This window comes from Macrosteles quadrilineatus, unplaced genomic scaffold (assembly GCF_028750875.1).
Source record: "Macrosteles quadrilineatus isolate MER2022 unplaced genomic scaffold, UCM_ALF_1.0 Scaffold_8__2_contigs__length_117827958, whole genome shotgun sequence".
NCBI classification, from domain to species: domain Eukaryota; kingdom Metazoa; phylum Arthropoda; class Insecta; order Hemiptera; family Cicadellidae; genus Macrosteles; species Macrosteles quadrilineatus.
Window position 1 is genome coordinate 24,390,415 of NW_026542601.1, and position 19,416 is coordinate 24,409,830.

The 19,416-nt window shown below is 34.6% G+C and overlaps 1 protein-coding gene across 1 annotated transcript; it reads left to right on the plus strand.

Moving 5' to 3' along the window:
* The first annotated feature begins 1,330 nt into the window (after positions 1 to 1,330).
* LOC129001730 (carnitine O-acetyltransferase-like) lies at positions 1,331 to 19,040 on the plus strand. Its single transcript, XM_054429138.1, has 12 exons — positions 1,331 to 1,663; positions 4,841 to 4,976; positions 7,497 to 7,669; positions 7,932 to 8,085; positions 8,854 to 9,025; positions 9,768 to 9,943; positions 11,100 to 11,200; positions 11,899 to 12,027; positions 14,781 to 14,903; positions 15,433 to 15,631; positions 17,381 to 17,518; positions 18,586 to 19,040. Exons 1-12 carry the CDS (start codon positions 1,539 to 1,541, stop codon positions 18,799 to 18,801), a joined length of 1,842 nt encoding a protein of 613 aa, XP_054285113.1. The 5' UTR covers positions 1,331 to 1,538; the 3' UTR covers positions 18,802 to 19,040.
* Positions 19,041 to 19,416: the final 376 nt, after the last annotated feature.

Sequence of the window (19,416 nt, forward strand, 5' to 3'; positions counted from 1 at the left end):
CGAAGGGGCCCCCTACAACTCGATCGGCGATCATCAAATTTTGTATATTATTTTGTAATTTTGTATCACCATTTATAAAATAATACACCGAAGTGTATCAGGAAGTGTATAATGGGTCTACAGTATTAAACTACCTTGAATAACGCCTATTTTTATTTTTATAGGTGAGGCCGTCACTGGATAGTGTGGAGCTCATTGTAGGGCCTAGCATAGATTGTAGCTCGATAAATGATTGGAGGTTGCCAGGAATCAAAGGAAAGGAAATGAAGCTACTGAAGTACTGAAGTTAGTTGCTAACAGAGCGAAACTATTTTTTCATGGCAAATGATTTTAGCGAATTTCCCCATATAGGGAAGTAGCTATTACCGTAGGTGGCATAGTAAGACCTATGCCCGGGACCGATTTACTTTTTCATTTTGATGTCCCCAGAGGCCAAAAACACCATTCGTTCAAATTTATATCTATATATATATATAATATATGTGTCCGTGAACGCGATAACTTGAGTAATTTTTGTCCGATTTTGATGAAATTTGGTTTAAAGGTGTAAAGCGGGATAAACTTGAATGAGTTCGCAAACCAGCATGATCGGACTATGGGAACGGGGGTTTATGAGGGGTTCTATGGGGTAAAAATAGGGTTTTCCCATTTTTGACCCTAAAAGCAAAAAAATTTAAAATTTATTATTCTAAATCATTTTGTAGAGCTTAAAAAAATAATTTAGTATATTCAAGTGTTACACGGAAATAGGTTACGGAGAAAATTGAAAAGAATTTAATTTTAAAACTCCCATGTTATTCTTATGGGGAATAAGTCAACTGTTGTAGTTTGCTTGTTTATGAACATATTTTCATCAAATTTGGAAAATACATTAATTTCTTACTAAACTACAGTACCTTTTAACATTTTACATTAAAAAACACTTTTTACCCTCCCTGTTGCAGCAAACCTAAGTAGTCGTTAAACTAAATTCTATTTAAATAGGCATGAAATGTGATATTTTTAATGATACATTTTAGTGTAAATCCAATCAGGAAATTCGCTTAGTCTGCAGGCTCGCTGCGGCGGGGGTATTTTGTACACATACGCTCCAATGCGTAATTGGTTCATTTATCTACATGATTAATGGAAAGTGCTTCACCATATCGGTGAAGCTTTTCACATTCGGCGGACGGCGAGTTGAATATTTTTTAGTGTTGGTACTACTGTGTACAGACTCTTTTTGATAGTCATTCTCTATTCATACGTTCTCCTGTCAAAATACTAGTAGTTTGGTTATGTTACATTTGTCGTTATTGTTTCTTTGCTTATCTTTGATTTTACAATTAGAGCTTTTAATATAAAAGAATTTATAAAAGAACTAATATAGCTATTTTTCTTAATTACAAACCCAGTGTTAAAGATTTATTTCCCCATAGCACTTTAAATTAATTATTGTCAAAATAAACAAATGTTTAAGCTCTAACTCAGATTATGAATAAAGCTATAATGTATCTTTTGTAACATTAGTTTAGAGTTTAGTAATATAACTTGGCAAAATGCATCTTTGCTTTAAATTTGCTAGGTCACAGTCCTCTGTTGCATTGGTTCGTAACTTAAGCTCTGCTCAACTTCCTCGACTGCCTGTTCCTCAGCTTCAAGACACCCTCAACAAATGTCTCAGGTAATGAACTCATTATTATTACAGGAAAATTACTAACTAATATATATATATATATATTCACTTGGGTACCTACAGTTTTTTTTTCAATGTTAACTCTTTACTCCATTCATAATTTAACTATTCATGTATGTTCGCATTGTTTATTCTTATGTGGAATATTCGCCACGGTTTTATGCAAAGTTGTCTTTGAAAACCATGTTCTTTAATTTATTAATAAGTTCACTTATTGTACTGTATATTAGTTCATAAGGATTAAGTTATTAAGTGTTAAGTTATTATTGACATAATTAAGTTAAAGTTAACTTAAGGCAGAGGATACACGTCCGGTAACCAGACGTGGATTAGACGTCCAGCAATTACTGTCATAACCTAACCTAACCAACCAAACTTGCTGATAATGAAAAAATCGAATTAAGGTTAAATTCTTTTTCTAAACAAAAATTATAGGCCTAAATGCCAAAAATTCTAACAAAAGATGTATAGTTAAGAAGAAATGGTATTCAATGCAAAATCTTCGACAAAAAGTTAAAGTCACCAATGGGATTCGAACCCTGGACCTCTTGCATATCAGCCGAGCACCTTATCCACTACACCACGACCACCGATGGCTGATCATTGTATTGTTGTGGTAATGGCGTTCCAGGCTCCCGCAACCCCATGACGTCATTGCCGGACGCCTTATCCACGTCCGGTTACCGGACGCGTATCCTCTATGTAATGTAAAATGGCAAAAGGTGTGGAGATAATAAGTACCGGTAGGCTAAATAAATAAGTTTAGACATTACGATTTTGCACTTGGTTAGGTAGCTTAAGTAGCACATTGGTCATACCGTACACTTATTGTTCTCAACTTCACCATCAAATCGAAATAAAGTCAGATCCATCCTTGCTATTATATCTATAGGGTTATACTATCATAGGTAGCTTTATATTTCCACTGTTTTCTTACAGTTAATATTTCGATATAGGCCTATACAAATTGATAAGTTAATGCCAATGGTTTTCAATATTTTAATTTTATTTACTTATTTTACATTCCAACGGACAGCTCCATTTTGATATTTCGTACAAATTAGTGCAATACAAACAAGACTTAGCCTACTTAAAGCTAGTAATACAATGATGTTGAGAGAAAAACAAAGAATCAGAATCAATTGATAACAACAAAAAAGAGAAACGGCAAAAAGATGGCAAAAAGACAGCGGTTGCAACAAAACAAGTAAAAATAAACAAAACTGTTACAACAAAACAAATCAATAAAAGTGTTACAATGAATAACAATAATAAATTTGATTTGAGTAGATAACAATAATTAGTAGCATTGAGCGGGACCCAAGTAAAAAGTAGCCTACATTTTCAAACAAACTTAGTTTAGGGTATAGGCTACCTATTAAGTTATTTTTAGATTACAAAAAACTGGAACTATCACATCAGGTATTTTTACATCAGTTTTTGCTTTTGGCTACTGTTTCAGACAAATACCTTAAGTTACATTTTGAATTGGATCTAGTAGAATCATTATTATATTAAGTTCTCAAAGAAAGCTGGTTACAAGCGCTTGTTGGCAAGCGCTTGCAATCTCGAACCGGTGTGAGAAAAGTCAACATAGTATTAAGCGTGTGCGTTCACAGACAAAGCTTGTGCCGGCTGGCAAGCGCTTGTTACAAGCTCTGACAAGCACGCAAGAACGTTTCGTACTTGTTGACCGAACCAGTCAAACAACAACTAACAACAAACAACTAACAGTGAGGTATGGATGTCGATGAGTTGAAAGCTCAAGTATTTAGAGCTTCCAATTTCCAAAAAAATATATTACCCACGTATTGTGGTTTTTTCCCTAGAATGTTCAATAACGTAACCAATAGGATAAATATAACATACATGTACTGTATTAAGATGATGGACAAACAAACTTAATTCAATATTAATTAAGTGTTAGTTTTTTTTTTTATTTTTTAATAAACAATAAAACTTTATTTATACATTTCAAACAATTCAACATATTACTATGATTTTCAATCAAATATAAATGTTTAACAAAAATAAAATGAAAGCTCAATAGAGCAATGGGGGAATTGCGGCACCATCTTCAAATTGAATGCTTCGAATTTTTCGTCTAGTTCCCCGTAGCCTTAGCGAAACTGCTCGAATGATGGAAAGCTGGCTTTGGATCCTCAACCATCCGATAATTTGGGAGTATGGTTTTCTCCATTTTACAGCCAGGGCTTCGCTTGTTCTCCTCTGAAACGCTTCATATTCTTTGTGGGGGACTCCTTCCGTGGAACATATTAATGGTGTGAAGCTTCCTCTGATGTCTTCGGCTGCTTTGTCATATTTATTGTGTTTCTGAACGGCATGGTTTCGAGATATTGTTCCCCATTCTTGGTTGGCGTAAGAGGGAGCGTCAGCATTAACAATGCGATTATCAAAAAACGCTACTCTCTCAGCCTCCCAAATACCATTAACTTTAAAATCAGCTTTTAAAGCAGGCACATTGTTTGCAGGGTCAGCTTCTCTCATAATAGGCTCGACTTCAACCCCTTTCCAGGCCATATTTGCTATCGCAGCACAGTGGTCTCGTATATATGAAACTTGTATACTTTAACTTTATTTACCTAAAACATTTAAACATTTGAATACATCTCACAATATTATTTGCATCATAATTAATCAGCTACATAGGGTCGTTTAAAACTCCCTTCGAGTATTTGTTAGGTTTTATTATTGGTCCAAAATTTGTTCTGGCGCATGGATAGGTTGCTTATGCCAATTCCACCCCCAAAACTTCACTAAAACACTTTCATTTTTCTTGTGGATGTAATTAAACGTGGTTAACTCCATTCTCATATATAAGAAAAAACCTCACTTTGACCTATTTCAATTGAGGAAATAGATGGTGGTATTCTCCGAACCTACATCTTCCGTGGTTAATTGCATGAGAACCTACTTTCCTTCTACGAATTTTTTATTCTACATTTTCAATCAAAAATAACTCTTCGTCACTTGAGGAAGATATTGTCTCAACCAGAGCTGCAGCTGAGACTACACTGAGCTTGAAATGCAAGCGTTTGTTGTGAACACACAACAACATTCTCAAGCGCTTGGAACAAGCACTGAAAGTAAGTTACTTGTAACCAGCTTTCTTTGTGAACGCACCCTAAGGTTTGATGATTATAGATCAATTCGGCCGCTAGTGACACCTGAACAGCTGGCACAGACTGAGACTGTGTTTCGCCAGTTTGGTGAGCCAGGTGGCGTTGGCTCTCAGCTCCAGCAGCTGCTGATCAAGAGGGCAGAGAAACATGAAAATTGGGTACGTGCAGAGTAGGACTCAGTTTGGAACAAACACCATTTAAGAAGGTTGGCCCGCCTGCAAAACATTGAACTCGAAAAAAACCAAATTTAACTCCCATAGGAAATGTACAGGGAGGCAGTTTGTGCATAACTTGAAATATACGTCAAAATGAATGCCGATGCTTGATGGCAAATCTGCGGTACGTCCATACCTTTTTAAGGCCAAAATTATGAAAATCGGTTGGGTAGAAGAGCTAACACGACTCGGAAAAGAAAACCCATTTATTTTTATAGATGGCAATAATTAGTTTACCAGTATGCATAATCTAATCATACGAAACATTTATTAATAATTCAACAGCTTATTGTTATCCAATTAATTTTTTCTTTGATTAAATGTTGTTGTTAAAAAACAATTTGCATTTGTGTTTAAAGTGTGTTCCTTATGTTAATTGTGTGATTCTAATGTTATGTGCTTAAACTGTACCATTAATATTAGTGAGTAAAGTGGTGTATGGATTTCATATCCGTTATTTTACTAGAGACCGTTGTATTTAACCACAACGGGCACTGTTGCTAGTTGGAAATAAGTTAAAACCAGAATATGCAAGACAAGCAAACCTGACGACTGAAACGCTTAACACTTCCCTGGCTAGTCAGTCTGTTAGTCAACACCACAACCTTGAATCCTATGAAAAAAGGAGGTCATGTTTTTTTCTTCAACAATTGAAATTTACGTATTTTAATATTGTAGTGTTGCAAATTAAGATATTGTCAATAAGAGAATTTCTTACCTACCCCTTTTCCTCCAACATTTCTCAACCTCAGCACCTTTTCGGTCAGCGTTATAAGTTTATGAGACTATTGTAGGCCTACTGTAAGACAATTAATGGTACAGTTTAAGCACATAACATTAGAATCACACAATTAACATAAGGAACACACTTTAAACACAAATGCAAATTGTTTTTTAACAACAACATTTAATCAAAGAAAAAATTAATTGGATAACAATAAGCTGTTGAATTATTAATAAATGTTTCGTATGATTAGATTATGCATACTGGTAAACTAATTATTGCCATCTATAAAAATAAATGGGTTTTCTTTTCCGAGTCGTGTTAGCTCTTATACCCAACCGATTTTCATAATTTTGGCCTTAAAAAGGTATGGACGTACCGCAGATTTGCCATCAAGCATCGGCATTCATTTTGACGTATATTTCAAGTTATGCACAAACTGCCTCCCTGTACATTTCCTACGGGAGTTAAATTTGGTTTTTTTCGAGTTCAATGTTTTGCAGGCGGGCGATGGTTTACAGGAGGGCTCTTCTACCCGCCCGATTTTAATAATTTTTGTCTTAAAATAAAGCTATGCAAGCACATATTTGTCATCAAGCATCATCATTAATTTATCTATTGTATTAATCGACGAAAGCATTTTATTCACTTCAATTAACGATGTATCATAGCAGTTCTAATTACATTATACATGTTGGTCTAAAACCCTGAAGTACCAACTCTCATTTGAGCTATTGATTATTAAGATCGGACTACCTAAAGCACACTGCTGAATCACGAATCAACAATAATTACAATAGTTTTAGTACCTATCTGCAATCAATGATACGTAAATCTATTTTTATTTAAGTTATTTTATATGTCTTTGTCTTAAAATACTTCAATGGCTTTCACTTGAGATATTGATAGTTTAATCAGTTAAGTTCAAAATACTGTATTGCTCAATCAGAAAATATAAATTTGATTATATCTTGAATATGGAATTTAGTTTTTATAGATATATTTAATTAATTCTAATTTCGTTATTCTATTTGTTTTGACCTAAGAACCTTCATTGAAATACCAGCTTCCATTTCATTAAAGCACACAGCTAAATAACAACCAACACAAATTGTTCAAAAAATTGAGTTATTTATCATCGATCTTGTTTGCAACCTCAACCGTACTTTCATAATTATTTGCAAATCTTCACAAATTAGGCTATCCAATGACCTATTAATTAATAAAATCGGTTCAGTAGAACTGTAGATTTAATTGTACAGAGCTTAACAACAACATCTTTAATTCAGTATTTTCTCACTACTTTAAATTTTGAGTTTGCTTAACGTTTTTGCAAATAACTTTGAAATGGTGAGGAAATCAACCAAAGTGGAAGGTGATATTCTGAGAGACAATAAAATTTCCTACAAATTGTTATTATGTACTTCTTGAAAATACTTCTTAAATAATGGCAGCCTAAAGTTGGCTACAAATACAAAATGGAAATATAAACTTGGAAAAAAGGAGTTTTAAATGTACTATTTTTTATTTTTATTTTTACATACATACATTAAAGCTACCAGCTCTACCACTTGGGTTTGTCGTTAATTATTTTACTTTAGAGTAAAACTATCTTTATTCTGCTTTTAACTAATTTATTCATCCAACTGTTTCAGTTCGGTTCCCCTATAGTATTTTGTAGTTTTGATATAATATTTTGAGGTTATAGTTCTTATCATTAAAGTGTGTGATTTTTTCAGCTGGCTGATTGGTGGTTAAACTCAGCCTATTTAGAGTATCGATCCTCAGTCGTTGTCTTCTCCAGTCCGGGCTTGGTAATGCCAAGGCAACACTTTGAATCTCCTGAGGAGCAAATCATGTTCGCTGCTAAGTTGGTCCTTGCTGTGCTGGACTTTAAATCACTCATTGATAAGTAAGTAAAACCGTAAAACATATCAAATAAATTGTAAATCAAAAGTTTTAGGTTACCTTTTATTTTGTTGGTTCTTGGTTGTCTGGTGTTCTTGAAGTCCAATATATTCACGGATGGGCATTTTCCCAAGAGTGTGGCATTCTATTAGTTTCACTGAAATGTAATACAAGTATGAGTCATTGTTTCATAACATAAGTTATGTCACTATTTCAAGTGACAAAATAAAAACAAATAGGCATACTATTTGTACTTCTTATTGCAGTGACAAGCTACAAACAGAGATGATGGGGAAAGACCCACTGGATATGGCACAATACAAGAAAGTGTTTGGGACTTGTCGTTTACCAAGGATACCTAGAGATGAAATTGTTTATCACCCTGACTCGAGACATATTGTTGTCATGCATAACAATAATGTAAGTACAGTGATATTACTGTAGAAATATAAAAAAATGTCTCTTATATGCTGCATAGATGGTCAGTGGCGCCATAAGGCACACTGGGCACGTGCCTGGGGCTTCAGCGGGCGCGTGGTGGTTAGCAGTGAAGGTGATTCACGTTCATGTCGCGAAGTGCAGAGGCAGACACATGACTGCGACAGATTTTCAGTCTTTTCTGACTGTTCAGACACACTAACCATCAGTTAATTTTAGAAAATGCAACAAAACTGCAAAACCTTTAAGATACCGACCGAGAGTCATCATTTGGGAGTAATTGTGTGCATTTTTTAAAATTGATCAAATGCAATAACGTCAAATTCTGAAGTCCCCAACCATCAAAACACCTAAGCCTCCCATCAATGTGTTGCTACCCCGAATGTCACAAAGGGATCGATCCAAAGCCTCTAAAGCTCCTTTGTGGGCCATGGTGCACTCATCCCAAACTATTAAATTACATTGACGCAACAAAGCAGCTCTTTCTGAATCTTTGGAGATGTTGCATGTTGGCATTTCGACATTGGTTAAATTTAGTGGTAACTTAAATACAGAGTGGACTGGAATTGCACAAACCAGGACCACATACAGAAATTTTTCATACTTGCAGCGAGAAGTTATGATTCACAAAATATTTTATTAATTCTGTTTATCCGTGTTTCTAACCACTGTTTACAAACTATATGTGAATAATTTATGAGACTCATTTAAAATACTTGTGATGAATGTTTATAGATTATAGTTTTCCAGATATTCCAGCTGAATGTAATATCAGATGATAATGCTCCGTGTAGTCAACAGCAAATCTATGAAGCACTAACTGTAATTGTGGACATGTGTGATCACAATGTTGCTCCAGTCGGAGTCCTGACTTCGGACCACAGAGATGTCTGGAGTGAAAACTACCAACTTCTTGTAAAAGGTGAGTTGTATCTAAAGTGTTACCTCTATGGTAACAGGCCAAGAAATTTATTGCTCACATACCTACATATTGTAACAGTTTTTTGCTAAACTACAGTGAAAATATACTTTTTTACTACAAGCTTTGCTGAGCTAAAGTAGTTCTTTTTATTCTTAAAGCAAAAAATAATGAGCTGAAGTCAAGGACATGTGTCCTATTGCTTGATCTGATTTTGCTGATTTGCTGAAGAAAATATTTCCGACTAGTGAATATACTGTTGTGGGCACTTTAAAATTCAAATGTGATTCTGTTAACATTGTGCTTAATTGTATATTTCACCACAGAAAACACACAGCTATTTAGATTTATTGTAGGGTAGAATATTTCAGCAATTATATTGCTGAGTGAATTGGTGGATTAGTACAAATTGCAACTATGTTTTTTTCAAATTGCCATAACAGACCAAGCAAATATTTCAGTTGTTAATGTAATAACAAAACAATATCAAAGCAATATTGATAGCTAACCTGCAACTATCTCACCATGCAATCAATAATTCACAAATCATTTTTAATGAGGTGACTTCATATTGCATTTCCTGTCTTCCTGAATTAATTGAATTCAAAGCCAACTGCTTCTTACAAAATAACCTTAGGCTATAGAGACAAATATCAACAATAGCTTTCAACACTACACAAACAGTTTTGCAAAACATTAATCCCACGTTGAATTAACGGTTCATCAAAATCTTTTGTTTTTCCAGATCCCAGTAACGCTGAGACGTTAAAGAGCATTGAAAGTGCGTTGTTTGTGTTGTGTCTGGACGACGCCTCAGGTGAGGAGGGGGTTGACGACCGCACCATGTGTGGGCTGCAGACGATACACGGTAACGGAGTCATGTCTAACGGCGGCAACCGCTGGTACGACAAGACCATTCAGGTAAGTTGTTTTGGGTATTGAAATGTAGTGATATGACGAGTATTTACTCTACGTGAGTAAAATAAATTTTCATATAATTATTCATAAGTTTTTCTTGAATGTTAACTTGCTGATTTATGTTATGGCCACCACTAGGTCTATTAGACATCTGCAATGAAAGCTCTCTTTTTAATGACTGTCTACAATATGTTTGCTGTGGTGAACAGTTGATGGTTTTAAAAATGTCTGTTATTTTTAGGTTATAAATAAACGGATTAGAATTTGTAAACACTTGAACAAAAGTTTCCTTGATATTGTTTTCTTTGGTGTTGACAACAAGTTGAGGTTAGGGATCAATACATTTATGTTGTTTCTGTTTGCTTCTTTATGTATCCTTCGATCAGTTAATAAGTCATTTATTTAACCAAAATAACATATACATGCATTGGTCATGTCATTTAACAAAACATACAGTTTCTTGATTTCAATAAGAAATAATAACATTTTTTTTTTTTTACTTACACTAAGAATACCTATGATCAAACAAGTTTGATAGTTTTTTAGCCGTCAGTATAGCATCAGTTTTTGTACACTAGTTTGATTTTGTAGTTGGTAGGTTATGGTTTGCTTTATCAACCTTTTACACGGATATGCCTAAAATATTGTATTATGTTTTCCATATTTTAACATTTTGTTTGAATGTCACATCAAAGAAAAACTATCTTGGATGATCATTGTGATTACTTTTGAAATATAAACAAGGGATTCAACTTTTGAACTTTCTTTGCAGTTTTTTTCACAATAAATCTTAAACATTATGTAGGGGAGGGAGAGTTCTGGGCCCAGGTTAGGCCGTGTCCAATCTCCTACTTTTTTTTGCTTTTCCTCAAAACCAATGAAACATATAATGGTAAGCCTTGTTATGGTAAAATTTTAGTTTTGTGCAATACAAAAGCTTTCTAGTAGTTAAGTTATTCTCACATGAAAACCTGATGTTGAAACTTAATCTATTGTTGTGTAGGGTATGTAGCACTGAAAAAAGAGCAAGTAGATTCAAGTGCAGCTGTGTTAAAGTATTTTAATTTTAACTCTTACCAATTAAATTGAATAAACACACATATTAATGTTTTTCTAAATCAATAAAATTTACTTACATAGATATTTACTCTGTTCTCAGTTCTTAGTGAGCCAGGAGGGGAGAGTTGGATTGACCTATGAACATAGTCCTGCAGAGGGTCAACCCATAGCTTCAATTGTCGATCACATAATGTCTTATATGTGAGTTCAAATAAATTTAGTAATCAACACTAAAATAATTCAGCTTGTGATTAGGGGCCTACAATATTTTGGCAATAAGCTCTACCTAAAGTTCAATCTAAATTATAAAAAGGCTTTGACTATGCATCTTGTTTTTCAATTTTGAGTCCATTAGTGATATGATGTGGGGATCTGTTATAGACCAATAAACCAAATAGTTCACAAAATATGGAACATCAATCAATCTATCTGAAAAATCTAACTGATTGATTTGATTTCATTTGTATTTTAAATTAACAGCACATTGGACAGCAATAATAAATCACATTGTACTAATTTAATTGAGATGATTTACACCAGAATGTAACTGCTTTATCTTTTTTAGAGTAAATTTAGTAAGCATAAGGTATAACGTGGAACTGGCTTTACAGAGAGCTGTAAAATTATTTCTCTGTATGTAGAGTAGCAACAGCCTAGGCCAATGTTCAATGCTACATCTGGTACACAAGGTCATCTGAACTGTTAAAACTAAAATTCCTAAACTATTATTCATTACTTTCCTTGTTTATCTTATCTGTTTCTTTTTATAGCATGCCCAAACGTTTACAATTGCCGTTGTCACACAACGGATGAAACTGACGACCGTTTTTAACTTTGGTAATTAACTGGTGACTGATCCACAACATTTTGTCTCAAAGATGAATTGTATTCTTTTTCAGAGAATCAAACAAATCAGCTCAAGTACAAGGCGATCACACGACTCCCACAAATCTCTGTGTCCCGTTAAGATTTAACGTGAATAAAGAGATCAAACAAGCTATAAAAACGTCGGCATCAAACTTAGAAAAGTAAGTATCAACTTATTCAATTATCAATTAATAAATACTAGTGTACATGTTGCTCGAATTTGAGCAATTGCAAAGTATTACAGGAGTTGTTTGAAAACGAACAACACTCATAATTTCCACTCATAATGAGTTTAAAAGAGTCAACTTTTAAAAGATTATTTAACTAATGAAAATACTAATAATGTCCATACAAGTTCGATATAATCAACATTTCTTGTAGATAATTTATCACTTTTCAAAAGCTGATCTTGGTTTTAGTGTTTTCTACAAATGGTTTTCCACTCATATCCGCAAGCTTTCTTGATTTTTTAAATTATAAAATGTACGCAAACATGGGGGAAGGAGATCAAATGACAAATTTCGTGTTGGCATATTAATTATAGATTATTAATCATACACAGGGAATAACTTTTATTTTTCCTAAAAATATTAAAAAACATTTTTCTTCAGGAACTAAAACAGCGGCTAGGAAACAAGGAGCATTTATGTTTTGTTTTAAAGTCACAATGCCAATAGGCCGAGCAACACAATAGGCCTAAACAAATTTTAAATAGTTTTAAACTGCCATAAAACATGGCAGTTCAAGGAGGTATAGATGAGCAATCTAGGCATGGGCGCCCACAGGGAGGTGCACTTGCACCCCCCCCCTGGCTAAAAGTAAGAAATAAATTGATTACCCATAATGTTCTGTAATCAATTAGGTTTTTAAGGAATTTATAAAAGTACGTTCATAATGGTCATGTAAAAGAAATGTTTGAAATCTTATACTCTAATATGAGAAATGTTTGCTTGTATGTATGTATTAAGTAGTTGACTGAAATAAGTAAAAGAATAGCACATCTGATGTGCTATTCTTTTACTTTAACAAAACTATTCAGAAATCAAAACATCAATTTCCTTGGCTGTTATCTAGGCTTTATTCAACTGTAATTTTAATTTTTAGCGAATTTCCCTATAGGGAAGTAGCTATTACCGTAGGTGGCATGGTAAGACCTAGACCCGGGACCGATTTACTTTTTCATTTTGATGTCCCCAGAGGCCAAAAACACCATTCGTTAAAATTTTTATATATGTATATATCCTACTAATCCTACTAATATTATAAATGAGAAAGTTTGGATGGATGGATGTATGGATGTATGGATGTATGTTTGTGACAAGTGAACGCGAAAAATACTGGTCGGATTGGGCTGAAATTTGGCATGATGATAGCTCACATTCCCGATTAACATATAGGCATATTCTTATTTCAAAAATCCTTTCGGGCTCCGCCCCAGTGGCTCTGGAGTTTCCCATGTTAACCTTATGAGAAATGAAATTATTGAATCTTAACAGCTGTTTCAATTAAACAAGTTGGTTCTGTTCTGTGATGTTCAATAGCATTAAAGTTACAAAAATTACCAACAGGGTGCAGCACTATTATTTCTTTTACATTTATGACAACAGCTAATTTGCAACCAAAAGGTGAGTGAGCGTAGCGAACGAACTTCAACCTGGAGGCGAGTTAGCGTAGCGAACGAGCTAACCTGAAGGCAAGTGAGCGCAGCGAACGAGCTCCAACCTAAAGGTGAGTGAGCGTAGCGAACAAACTTCAACCAGGACGTGATTGAGCCATGCGAACGAGATAATCTTGAAAATTAAGAAGTTAAACGGGGCAAAGCCCGCGGGTTACAGCTAGTATATATATATATATATAGACTTATATATATATATATACGTCCGTGAACGCGATAACTTGAGTAATTTTTGTCCGATTTTGATGAAATTTGGTTTGAAGGTGTAAGGCAGGATAAGCTTGAATGAGTTCGCGAACCAGCACGATCGGACCATGGGAACGGGGCTTTACGGGGGGTTTTATGGGGTAAAAATTGGTTTTTAGCGAATTTCCCTATAGGGAAGTAGCTATTACCGTAGGTGGCATGGTAAGACCTAGACCCGGGACCGATTTACTTTTTCATTTTGATGTCCCCAGAGGCCAAAAACACCATTCGTTAAAATTTTTATATATGTATATATATATATAGACTTATATATATATATATACGTCCGTGAACGCGATAACTTGAGTAATTTTTGTCCGATTTTGATGAAATTTGGTTTGAAGGTGTAAGGCAGGATAAACTTGAATGAGTTCGCGAACCAGCACGATCGGACCATGGGAACGGGGCTTTACGGGGGGTTTTATGGGGTAAAAATTGGTTTTTCTCACTTTTGACCCTCAAAACACAAAATTTCCTGATTTCTCTTTAGACCGTTTTAAAGAGCTTAAAAAAACAAATAATTTAGTATATAAAAGTATTTTTATTCAATTATTAGTAACGAAGAAAATTAAAAAAAAATTGTAAATTTAAAATTCCCATGTTATTCTTATGGAGAATATTGTCAAATGTTGTAGTTTGCTTGTTTATGGATATATTTTGATCAAACTTGGCAAATTTATTTATTTTGTACTAAGCTATCAATATTTTACTCAAAAACACACTTTATTAGTTTCCTTGTTGCAGCAAACCTAGGTACTTGTTAAACCTAATGTTATTAAAATATATTTAACTGAAAATCAATTCAGACAAATGGAAATTGCTTAGTCGGCAGGTTTGCTGCGGCGGGGGTATCTTTATTATTTTATTGTCTGGCTTGTGGATCCCGGGATTATATTATTTTATGTTTTTAAGTATATACTTGAGATTCAAAATTCCTGGATTCGACCATTACTAATTTCACCAAAATATTTTTTGTTTTGCCTTTGTTCACAGTTTGATCAACAATTTAGAAGCTCAAGCGTTTTCCTTTGACAAGTACGGAAAAGATTTCATCAAGAGCCAAAAACTCAGTCCTGATAGCTTTATCCAGATGGCGATGCAGTTTGCATTTTACAGGTATAATGATAGTGTAAAGAACTTATCCTACCATTTTCCATAGCAAAATGGTTACTTGAAAAAGATTTATATAAATTGTTTTTCTTGGAAAGTATATGAAAATGAAACTCTCAGATTAGAAATTTATTGTTTGAGTCTCCAGTAAGCTTTCTTGCTTCTCATTTCTTATCTTCCCCAAGTTGCCTGGTCTGATACTATATTTCAGCATTAGTAACCACAGAAAACCAATCCTCCTTCAAAGACTTTTTATTTAAAACAATTCACAGCATGGCAGAGTTTATTATCGAAACAAAATAATATCGACTATCAATGTTTTTGCTAAGATGTTACCAGTATGAGTACATCGATGGTTGACCTATTGATGCTCAATCCTACAAGTTAACCTATCAAAACAAAATACTGTAATATCGACTATCATTGTTTTTGCAAAGATGTTACCAGTATGAGAAATTCTATGGTTGACCTATCGATGATCAATCCTGCAAGTTAACCTATCAAAACATCTACAGTTCCTCGTTTATTGTCTCAGGCTCCATAATGTGCCTGGGGCCCACTACGAGACAGCGTCTACACGCAAGTACCTGCACGGCCGTACAGAGACCATCCGCTCGTGCTCTCAAGAAAGTGTTGAGTTTGCACAAGCGATGCTTGACACAGCGACGTCACCTCAGCAAAAAGTTCTGGCCCTGAAAAAAGCTGTGAATGCTCACAAGGATTACACAATACAGGTGATGGTGGCTGCACTGAATCTACTTTCTCTTTCTTTTCCCATGCTGCATACTCAACAATAGATTAAAAATACCACAGGGTTTGTCAACTGTTCCACATGAGCCCTCCGGTTATCGAAGGCCGTTTTGTATTTGCTTAAATGTATTTTCAGTTGGAAACAGTAATTACTTTAATAGTACTAGCTGCTGTACACGTGCTTTGCAACGGAGAGGACACTAAAAAGAAAATATAGATGTTTAAATTTGTTGTATACAATAGTTACACATCCACCTAATTGATTTCAGGAACAAAATTTCATTTGACCTCTTAGTTTGAAGAAATATTGTTCTTTCAAGCTAGGCTAACTTAAAAGGCGACCTAGTAAAAATTATATGAGGAGCTTTATGCATGTTTGAAAATACTGTAACATACGATTTAATTTTCAAATTATACACTTAAAAGTTTACTTAGTTGAAAAATTTACATATGAATAGTTGATGGTTAAAAAAGAATTGCACAACATAGAGTACTGTATTAAAGCAAAAGACAATTATAATGATTTCACATAAAATAGACAGGCCTATGCTGTACCTTACCTACTGAACATTTGTCAGGAATCAATCATTACCTGCAACTAATTATGTAAATATCACAGTAAGCAAAAATGAGGGAAAACTTGTATTACATTTTGTAAGAAAGCCAATCCCTATTTTTTGGTGTGTCTTTTTATGCCAGTGACATTTTTTACGTTTTGAATGGGAACGGTCCAAGCCCTCGTCTTGTTACTACTGTCCAACGTCTAATGCTAGATAATCTAGATTTATTATCATATATCACAGCAGGAAAGTTATCAATTTGTGTGATACGGCACAAATTGTAATAATAGTCAAAATTAAAAATAAAAGTATAAAAAGAAATTAACATAATATATACAATTTTTTATAATACTCGTTCCTTAGTTCTTTGTACGGTATTTACATTAATTTACACGCTAACCATTGAGTAAAGGAATAATATAGTTACAAATATTTAATTGATTATAGAAGCAGAAGTGAATTGCTTACAGCTTAGTTTTGTGATATCCTCCTTGTTAAAATTGAAGCAGTGTTGTAGAAAAACACAATACCTTTTCGTCCTTTTCTCTAAATGTGAAAAAAGCTATGGTAATGTAATGTGCATGTTATGTAAAATTAAGTATTTTACGTAGCATAAAAACCAGCTGTGTATGACTTCCAATACTAATGGAGAACATTTTACGTTATATCTAAATTTCATTTAAAGTTTTGGAAAATCCGCAACTTTTCCCTCCGTCACGGGATGGATACCTTTAATTTGATCTCTCTCCCGTCGTTCTATGACTTCCCATTCGCCCACAATTTTGACACAAAGATCGGCTTAGGTAATTCATATATATAGATTGATGTTTTTGTTTAAATAAAGTTAAAAGTCGCAAGTAATTTGTGATTTGTTGGTAAGAATAATCAGCAGTAACCTAGAAAATGAAAATCTACTAGGCCTTCTACTACATAGTTGATTACTAGGCGTACTAGGTTGGACGCAGACCGATGGTAAGCTGGACGAGCCGTCTGCAGAATCCTCCGTGTTATCCGAGATTCTTGGTAACCGAGGTAGTCTTTCATTAATTTTTGTTTGACCTAACTTATCCGATCTTGCTGTTTGGGTTGGATAATCAATACTGTAGTATAGTATTATGCTTATTTAAATTGTTTGGCTGTCCCAAGTTCACACATTTCTGGGTTTGTTTACAGGCTTTGAATGGTTTTGGTGTGGATAGACACCTGTTAGGCCTGAAACTAACAGCATTAGACCACGGATTACCTGTTCCTGCCCTATACTCGGATCCTGGCTATCTGAAGAGCTTGCACATGAGGATATCAACGAGTCAGGTTAGTACAGGTAGAACTAGAATATTAGTATTTAAAATATAAAAATATTGAACGTATCTGCCAACAGAGGCTGATTATACTCAGAAGTTTGTTTTTTTCCTTTCTAGGATTTTGTTTTGTACAAATAATAGGAATAACAGCTAGGTTAGCTTAGAATTACAGGTGGGCTATAGAACTCGCATCTTACTTCGGCAGCTCTACAGGCCTTGGTGGCCCTTGGCTTCAGCTACAATTTGCCTTCAATCGCCTCGATCTTGCGCCATCTCTCTCCAATTCCTCACTCTCAACGTCCTCAGGCCATCCTCCACTTCATCAAGCCATCTTCTTCTCGGCCTTCACCTTCTCCAAGTCCCTTTCATGTTCTGGCACAATAGTTATTTGGGATGTCTTTCTTGAGGCATTCTCTCCATATGGCCTAATCAACCGATCCTTCTTGCTTTGATGAAGCGCACAATATCCTCCCCTTGCAAAATGTCATTTACTTCTGCATTCTTCAATATCCTCCATCTATCCCCTTCCTTCACCACTCCATGTATTTTTCTTATACACTCTCAATGCGTTTGTGTTCACTGCGGAAAGAGATCAGGTTTCTGCACCGTACGTAACAACAGGCCTAATGAGAACTCACATAAAACAAACATTTTTTGTCTCAGGGGAGCCTGAGACATTTTTTTGTTTTCTAGAGCCTATCTGTGCTTCTAAGGTAAGCAACTCTGTTATCCCTTTTATTAATAAAAAGTTAGTCTCTTTAAATGCTGGTGACTACTTTTTTGACTAAAAACGTGAGTGAATGTCCTTGAGTATGTATATTTAGTGTGAGTTTAGGTCTGGATTTTGAACCATATTACATTAAACATCTTTTAAGCACCTATGATGAACAGTGGAGTGCTTGGGCATAAAATTATCATTCTTGTCCTATTATTATTCTTGTTGTGTTGTGTTCTTGCACACGGAAAGAGTTAAACTATACTTGACCAAATTTCTCCCTGGAAAATGTCTAGGTGTAAATTTTAACTAGTAATAATGTGTACAGTTGAAATATTAATGTACTATAAAAATGTTGTTAGGTAGCCCTGAAAAGTGACGGTTTCATGATCTACGGCCCTCTGGTCGAAGATGGTTATGGCTGCTGTTACAACCCGAGACCCAACGACATCAAGTTTGGCACCACAGCCTTCGTCTCTTGTCCGGAGACTTGTGCTGTTGAGTTCTGCCGCAGTTTGGAGCAGTCTTTGACAGATATGCATCAGCTGTTAGCTTCAACTCCAACTGCCCACCTTTAAGATCAGGGATTGCACTTTTGGTCCTTTGTATTAACGTTAACACAGCTGCTGGTTTCTAACGATTACAATGAAAATAGTTTGTCCTTGAAATGCGCCTTACTCTAACTCTTTTTATTGCATGGTGGTTGTACAAGTATTTTGAACATGTACAGTATATTTTATGTGTGTTGAGAATGTATTCCTGTAAAGACTGATTTATATTTTTAATAATCAAAAGTTTTATCATTAAAGATTTTATATTAACATATTATTGTTTGATTTACTCAGGTTTTGAGACTTCAATGTTCTGAATAGCAATATATTAGAACCTTGATAACAACACACCCATGATAAATAGTCAAAATTCCCTTGATTTTATTTTACCCAATCACATGCAAATCTCCATAAGAAGTCAATTTTGATAACAGGTTAGTCTTATTTAATAATCCTAGTCTTGTTATCAAAGGGCCAATGTAAATTAATTATCATTGGGTATACAGTTAAAACGCACTTGAAAAAGATAAATCAAACGCAATTCATAATAATAAAACCTATACATCTATCTGTGACTTATGTTCCAATGTTCAGGGCTTTGGAAGGGGTCGCCGGAATTTTATCCCCCTGGAATTTTACTCC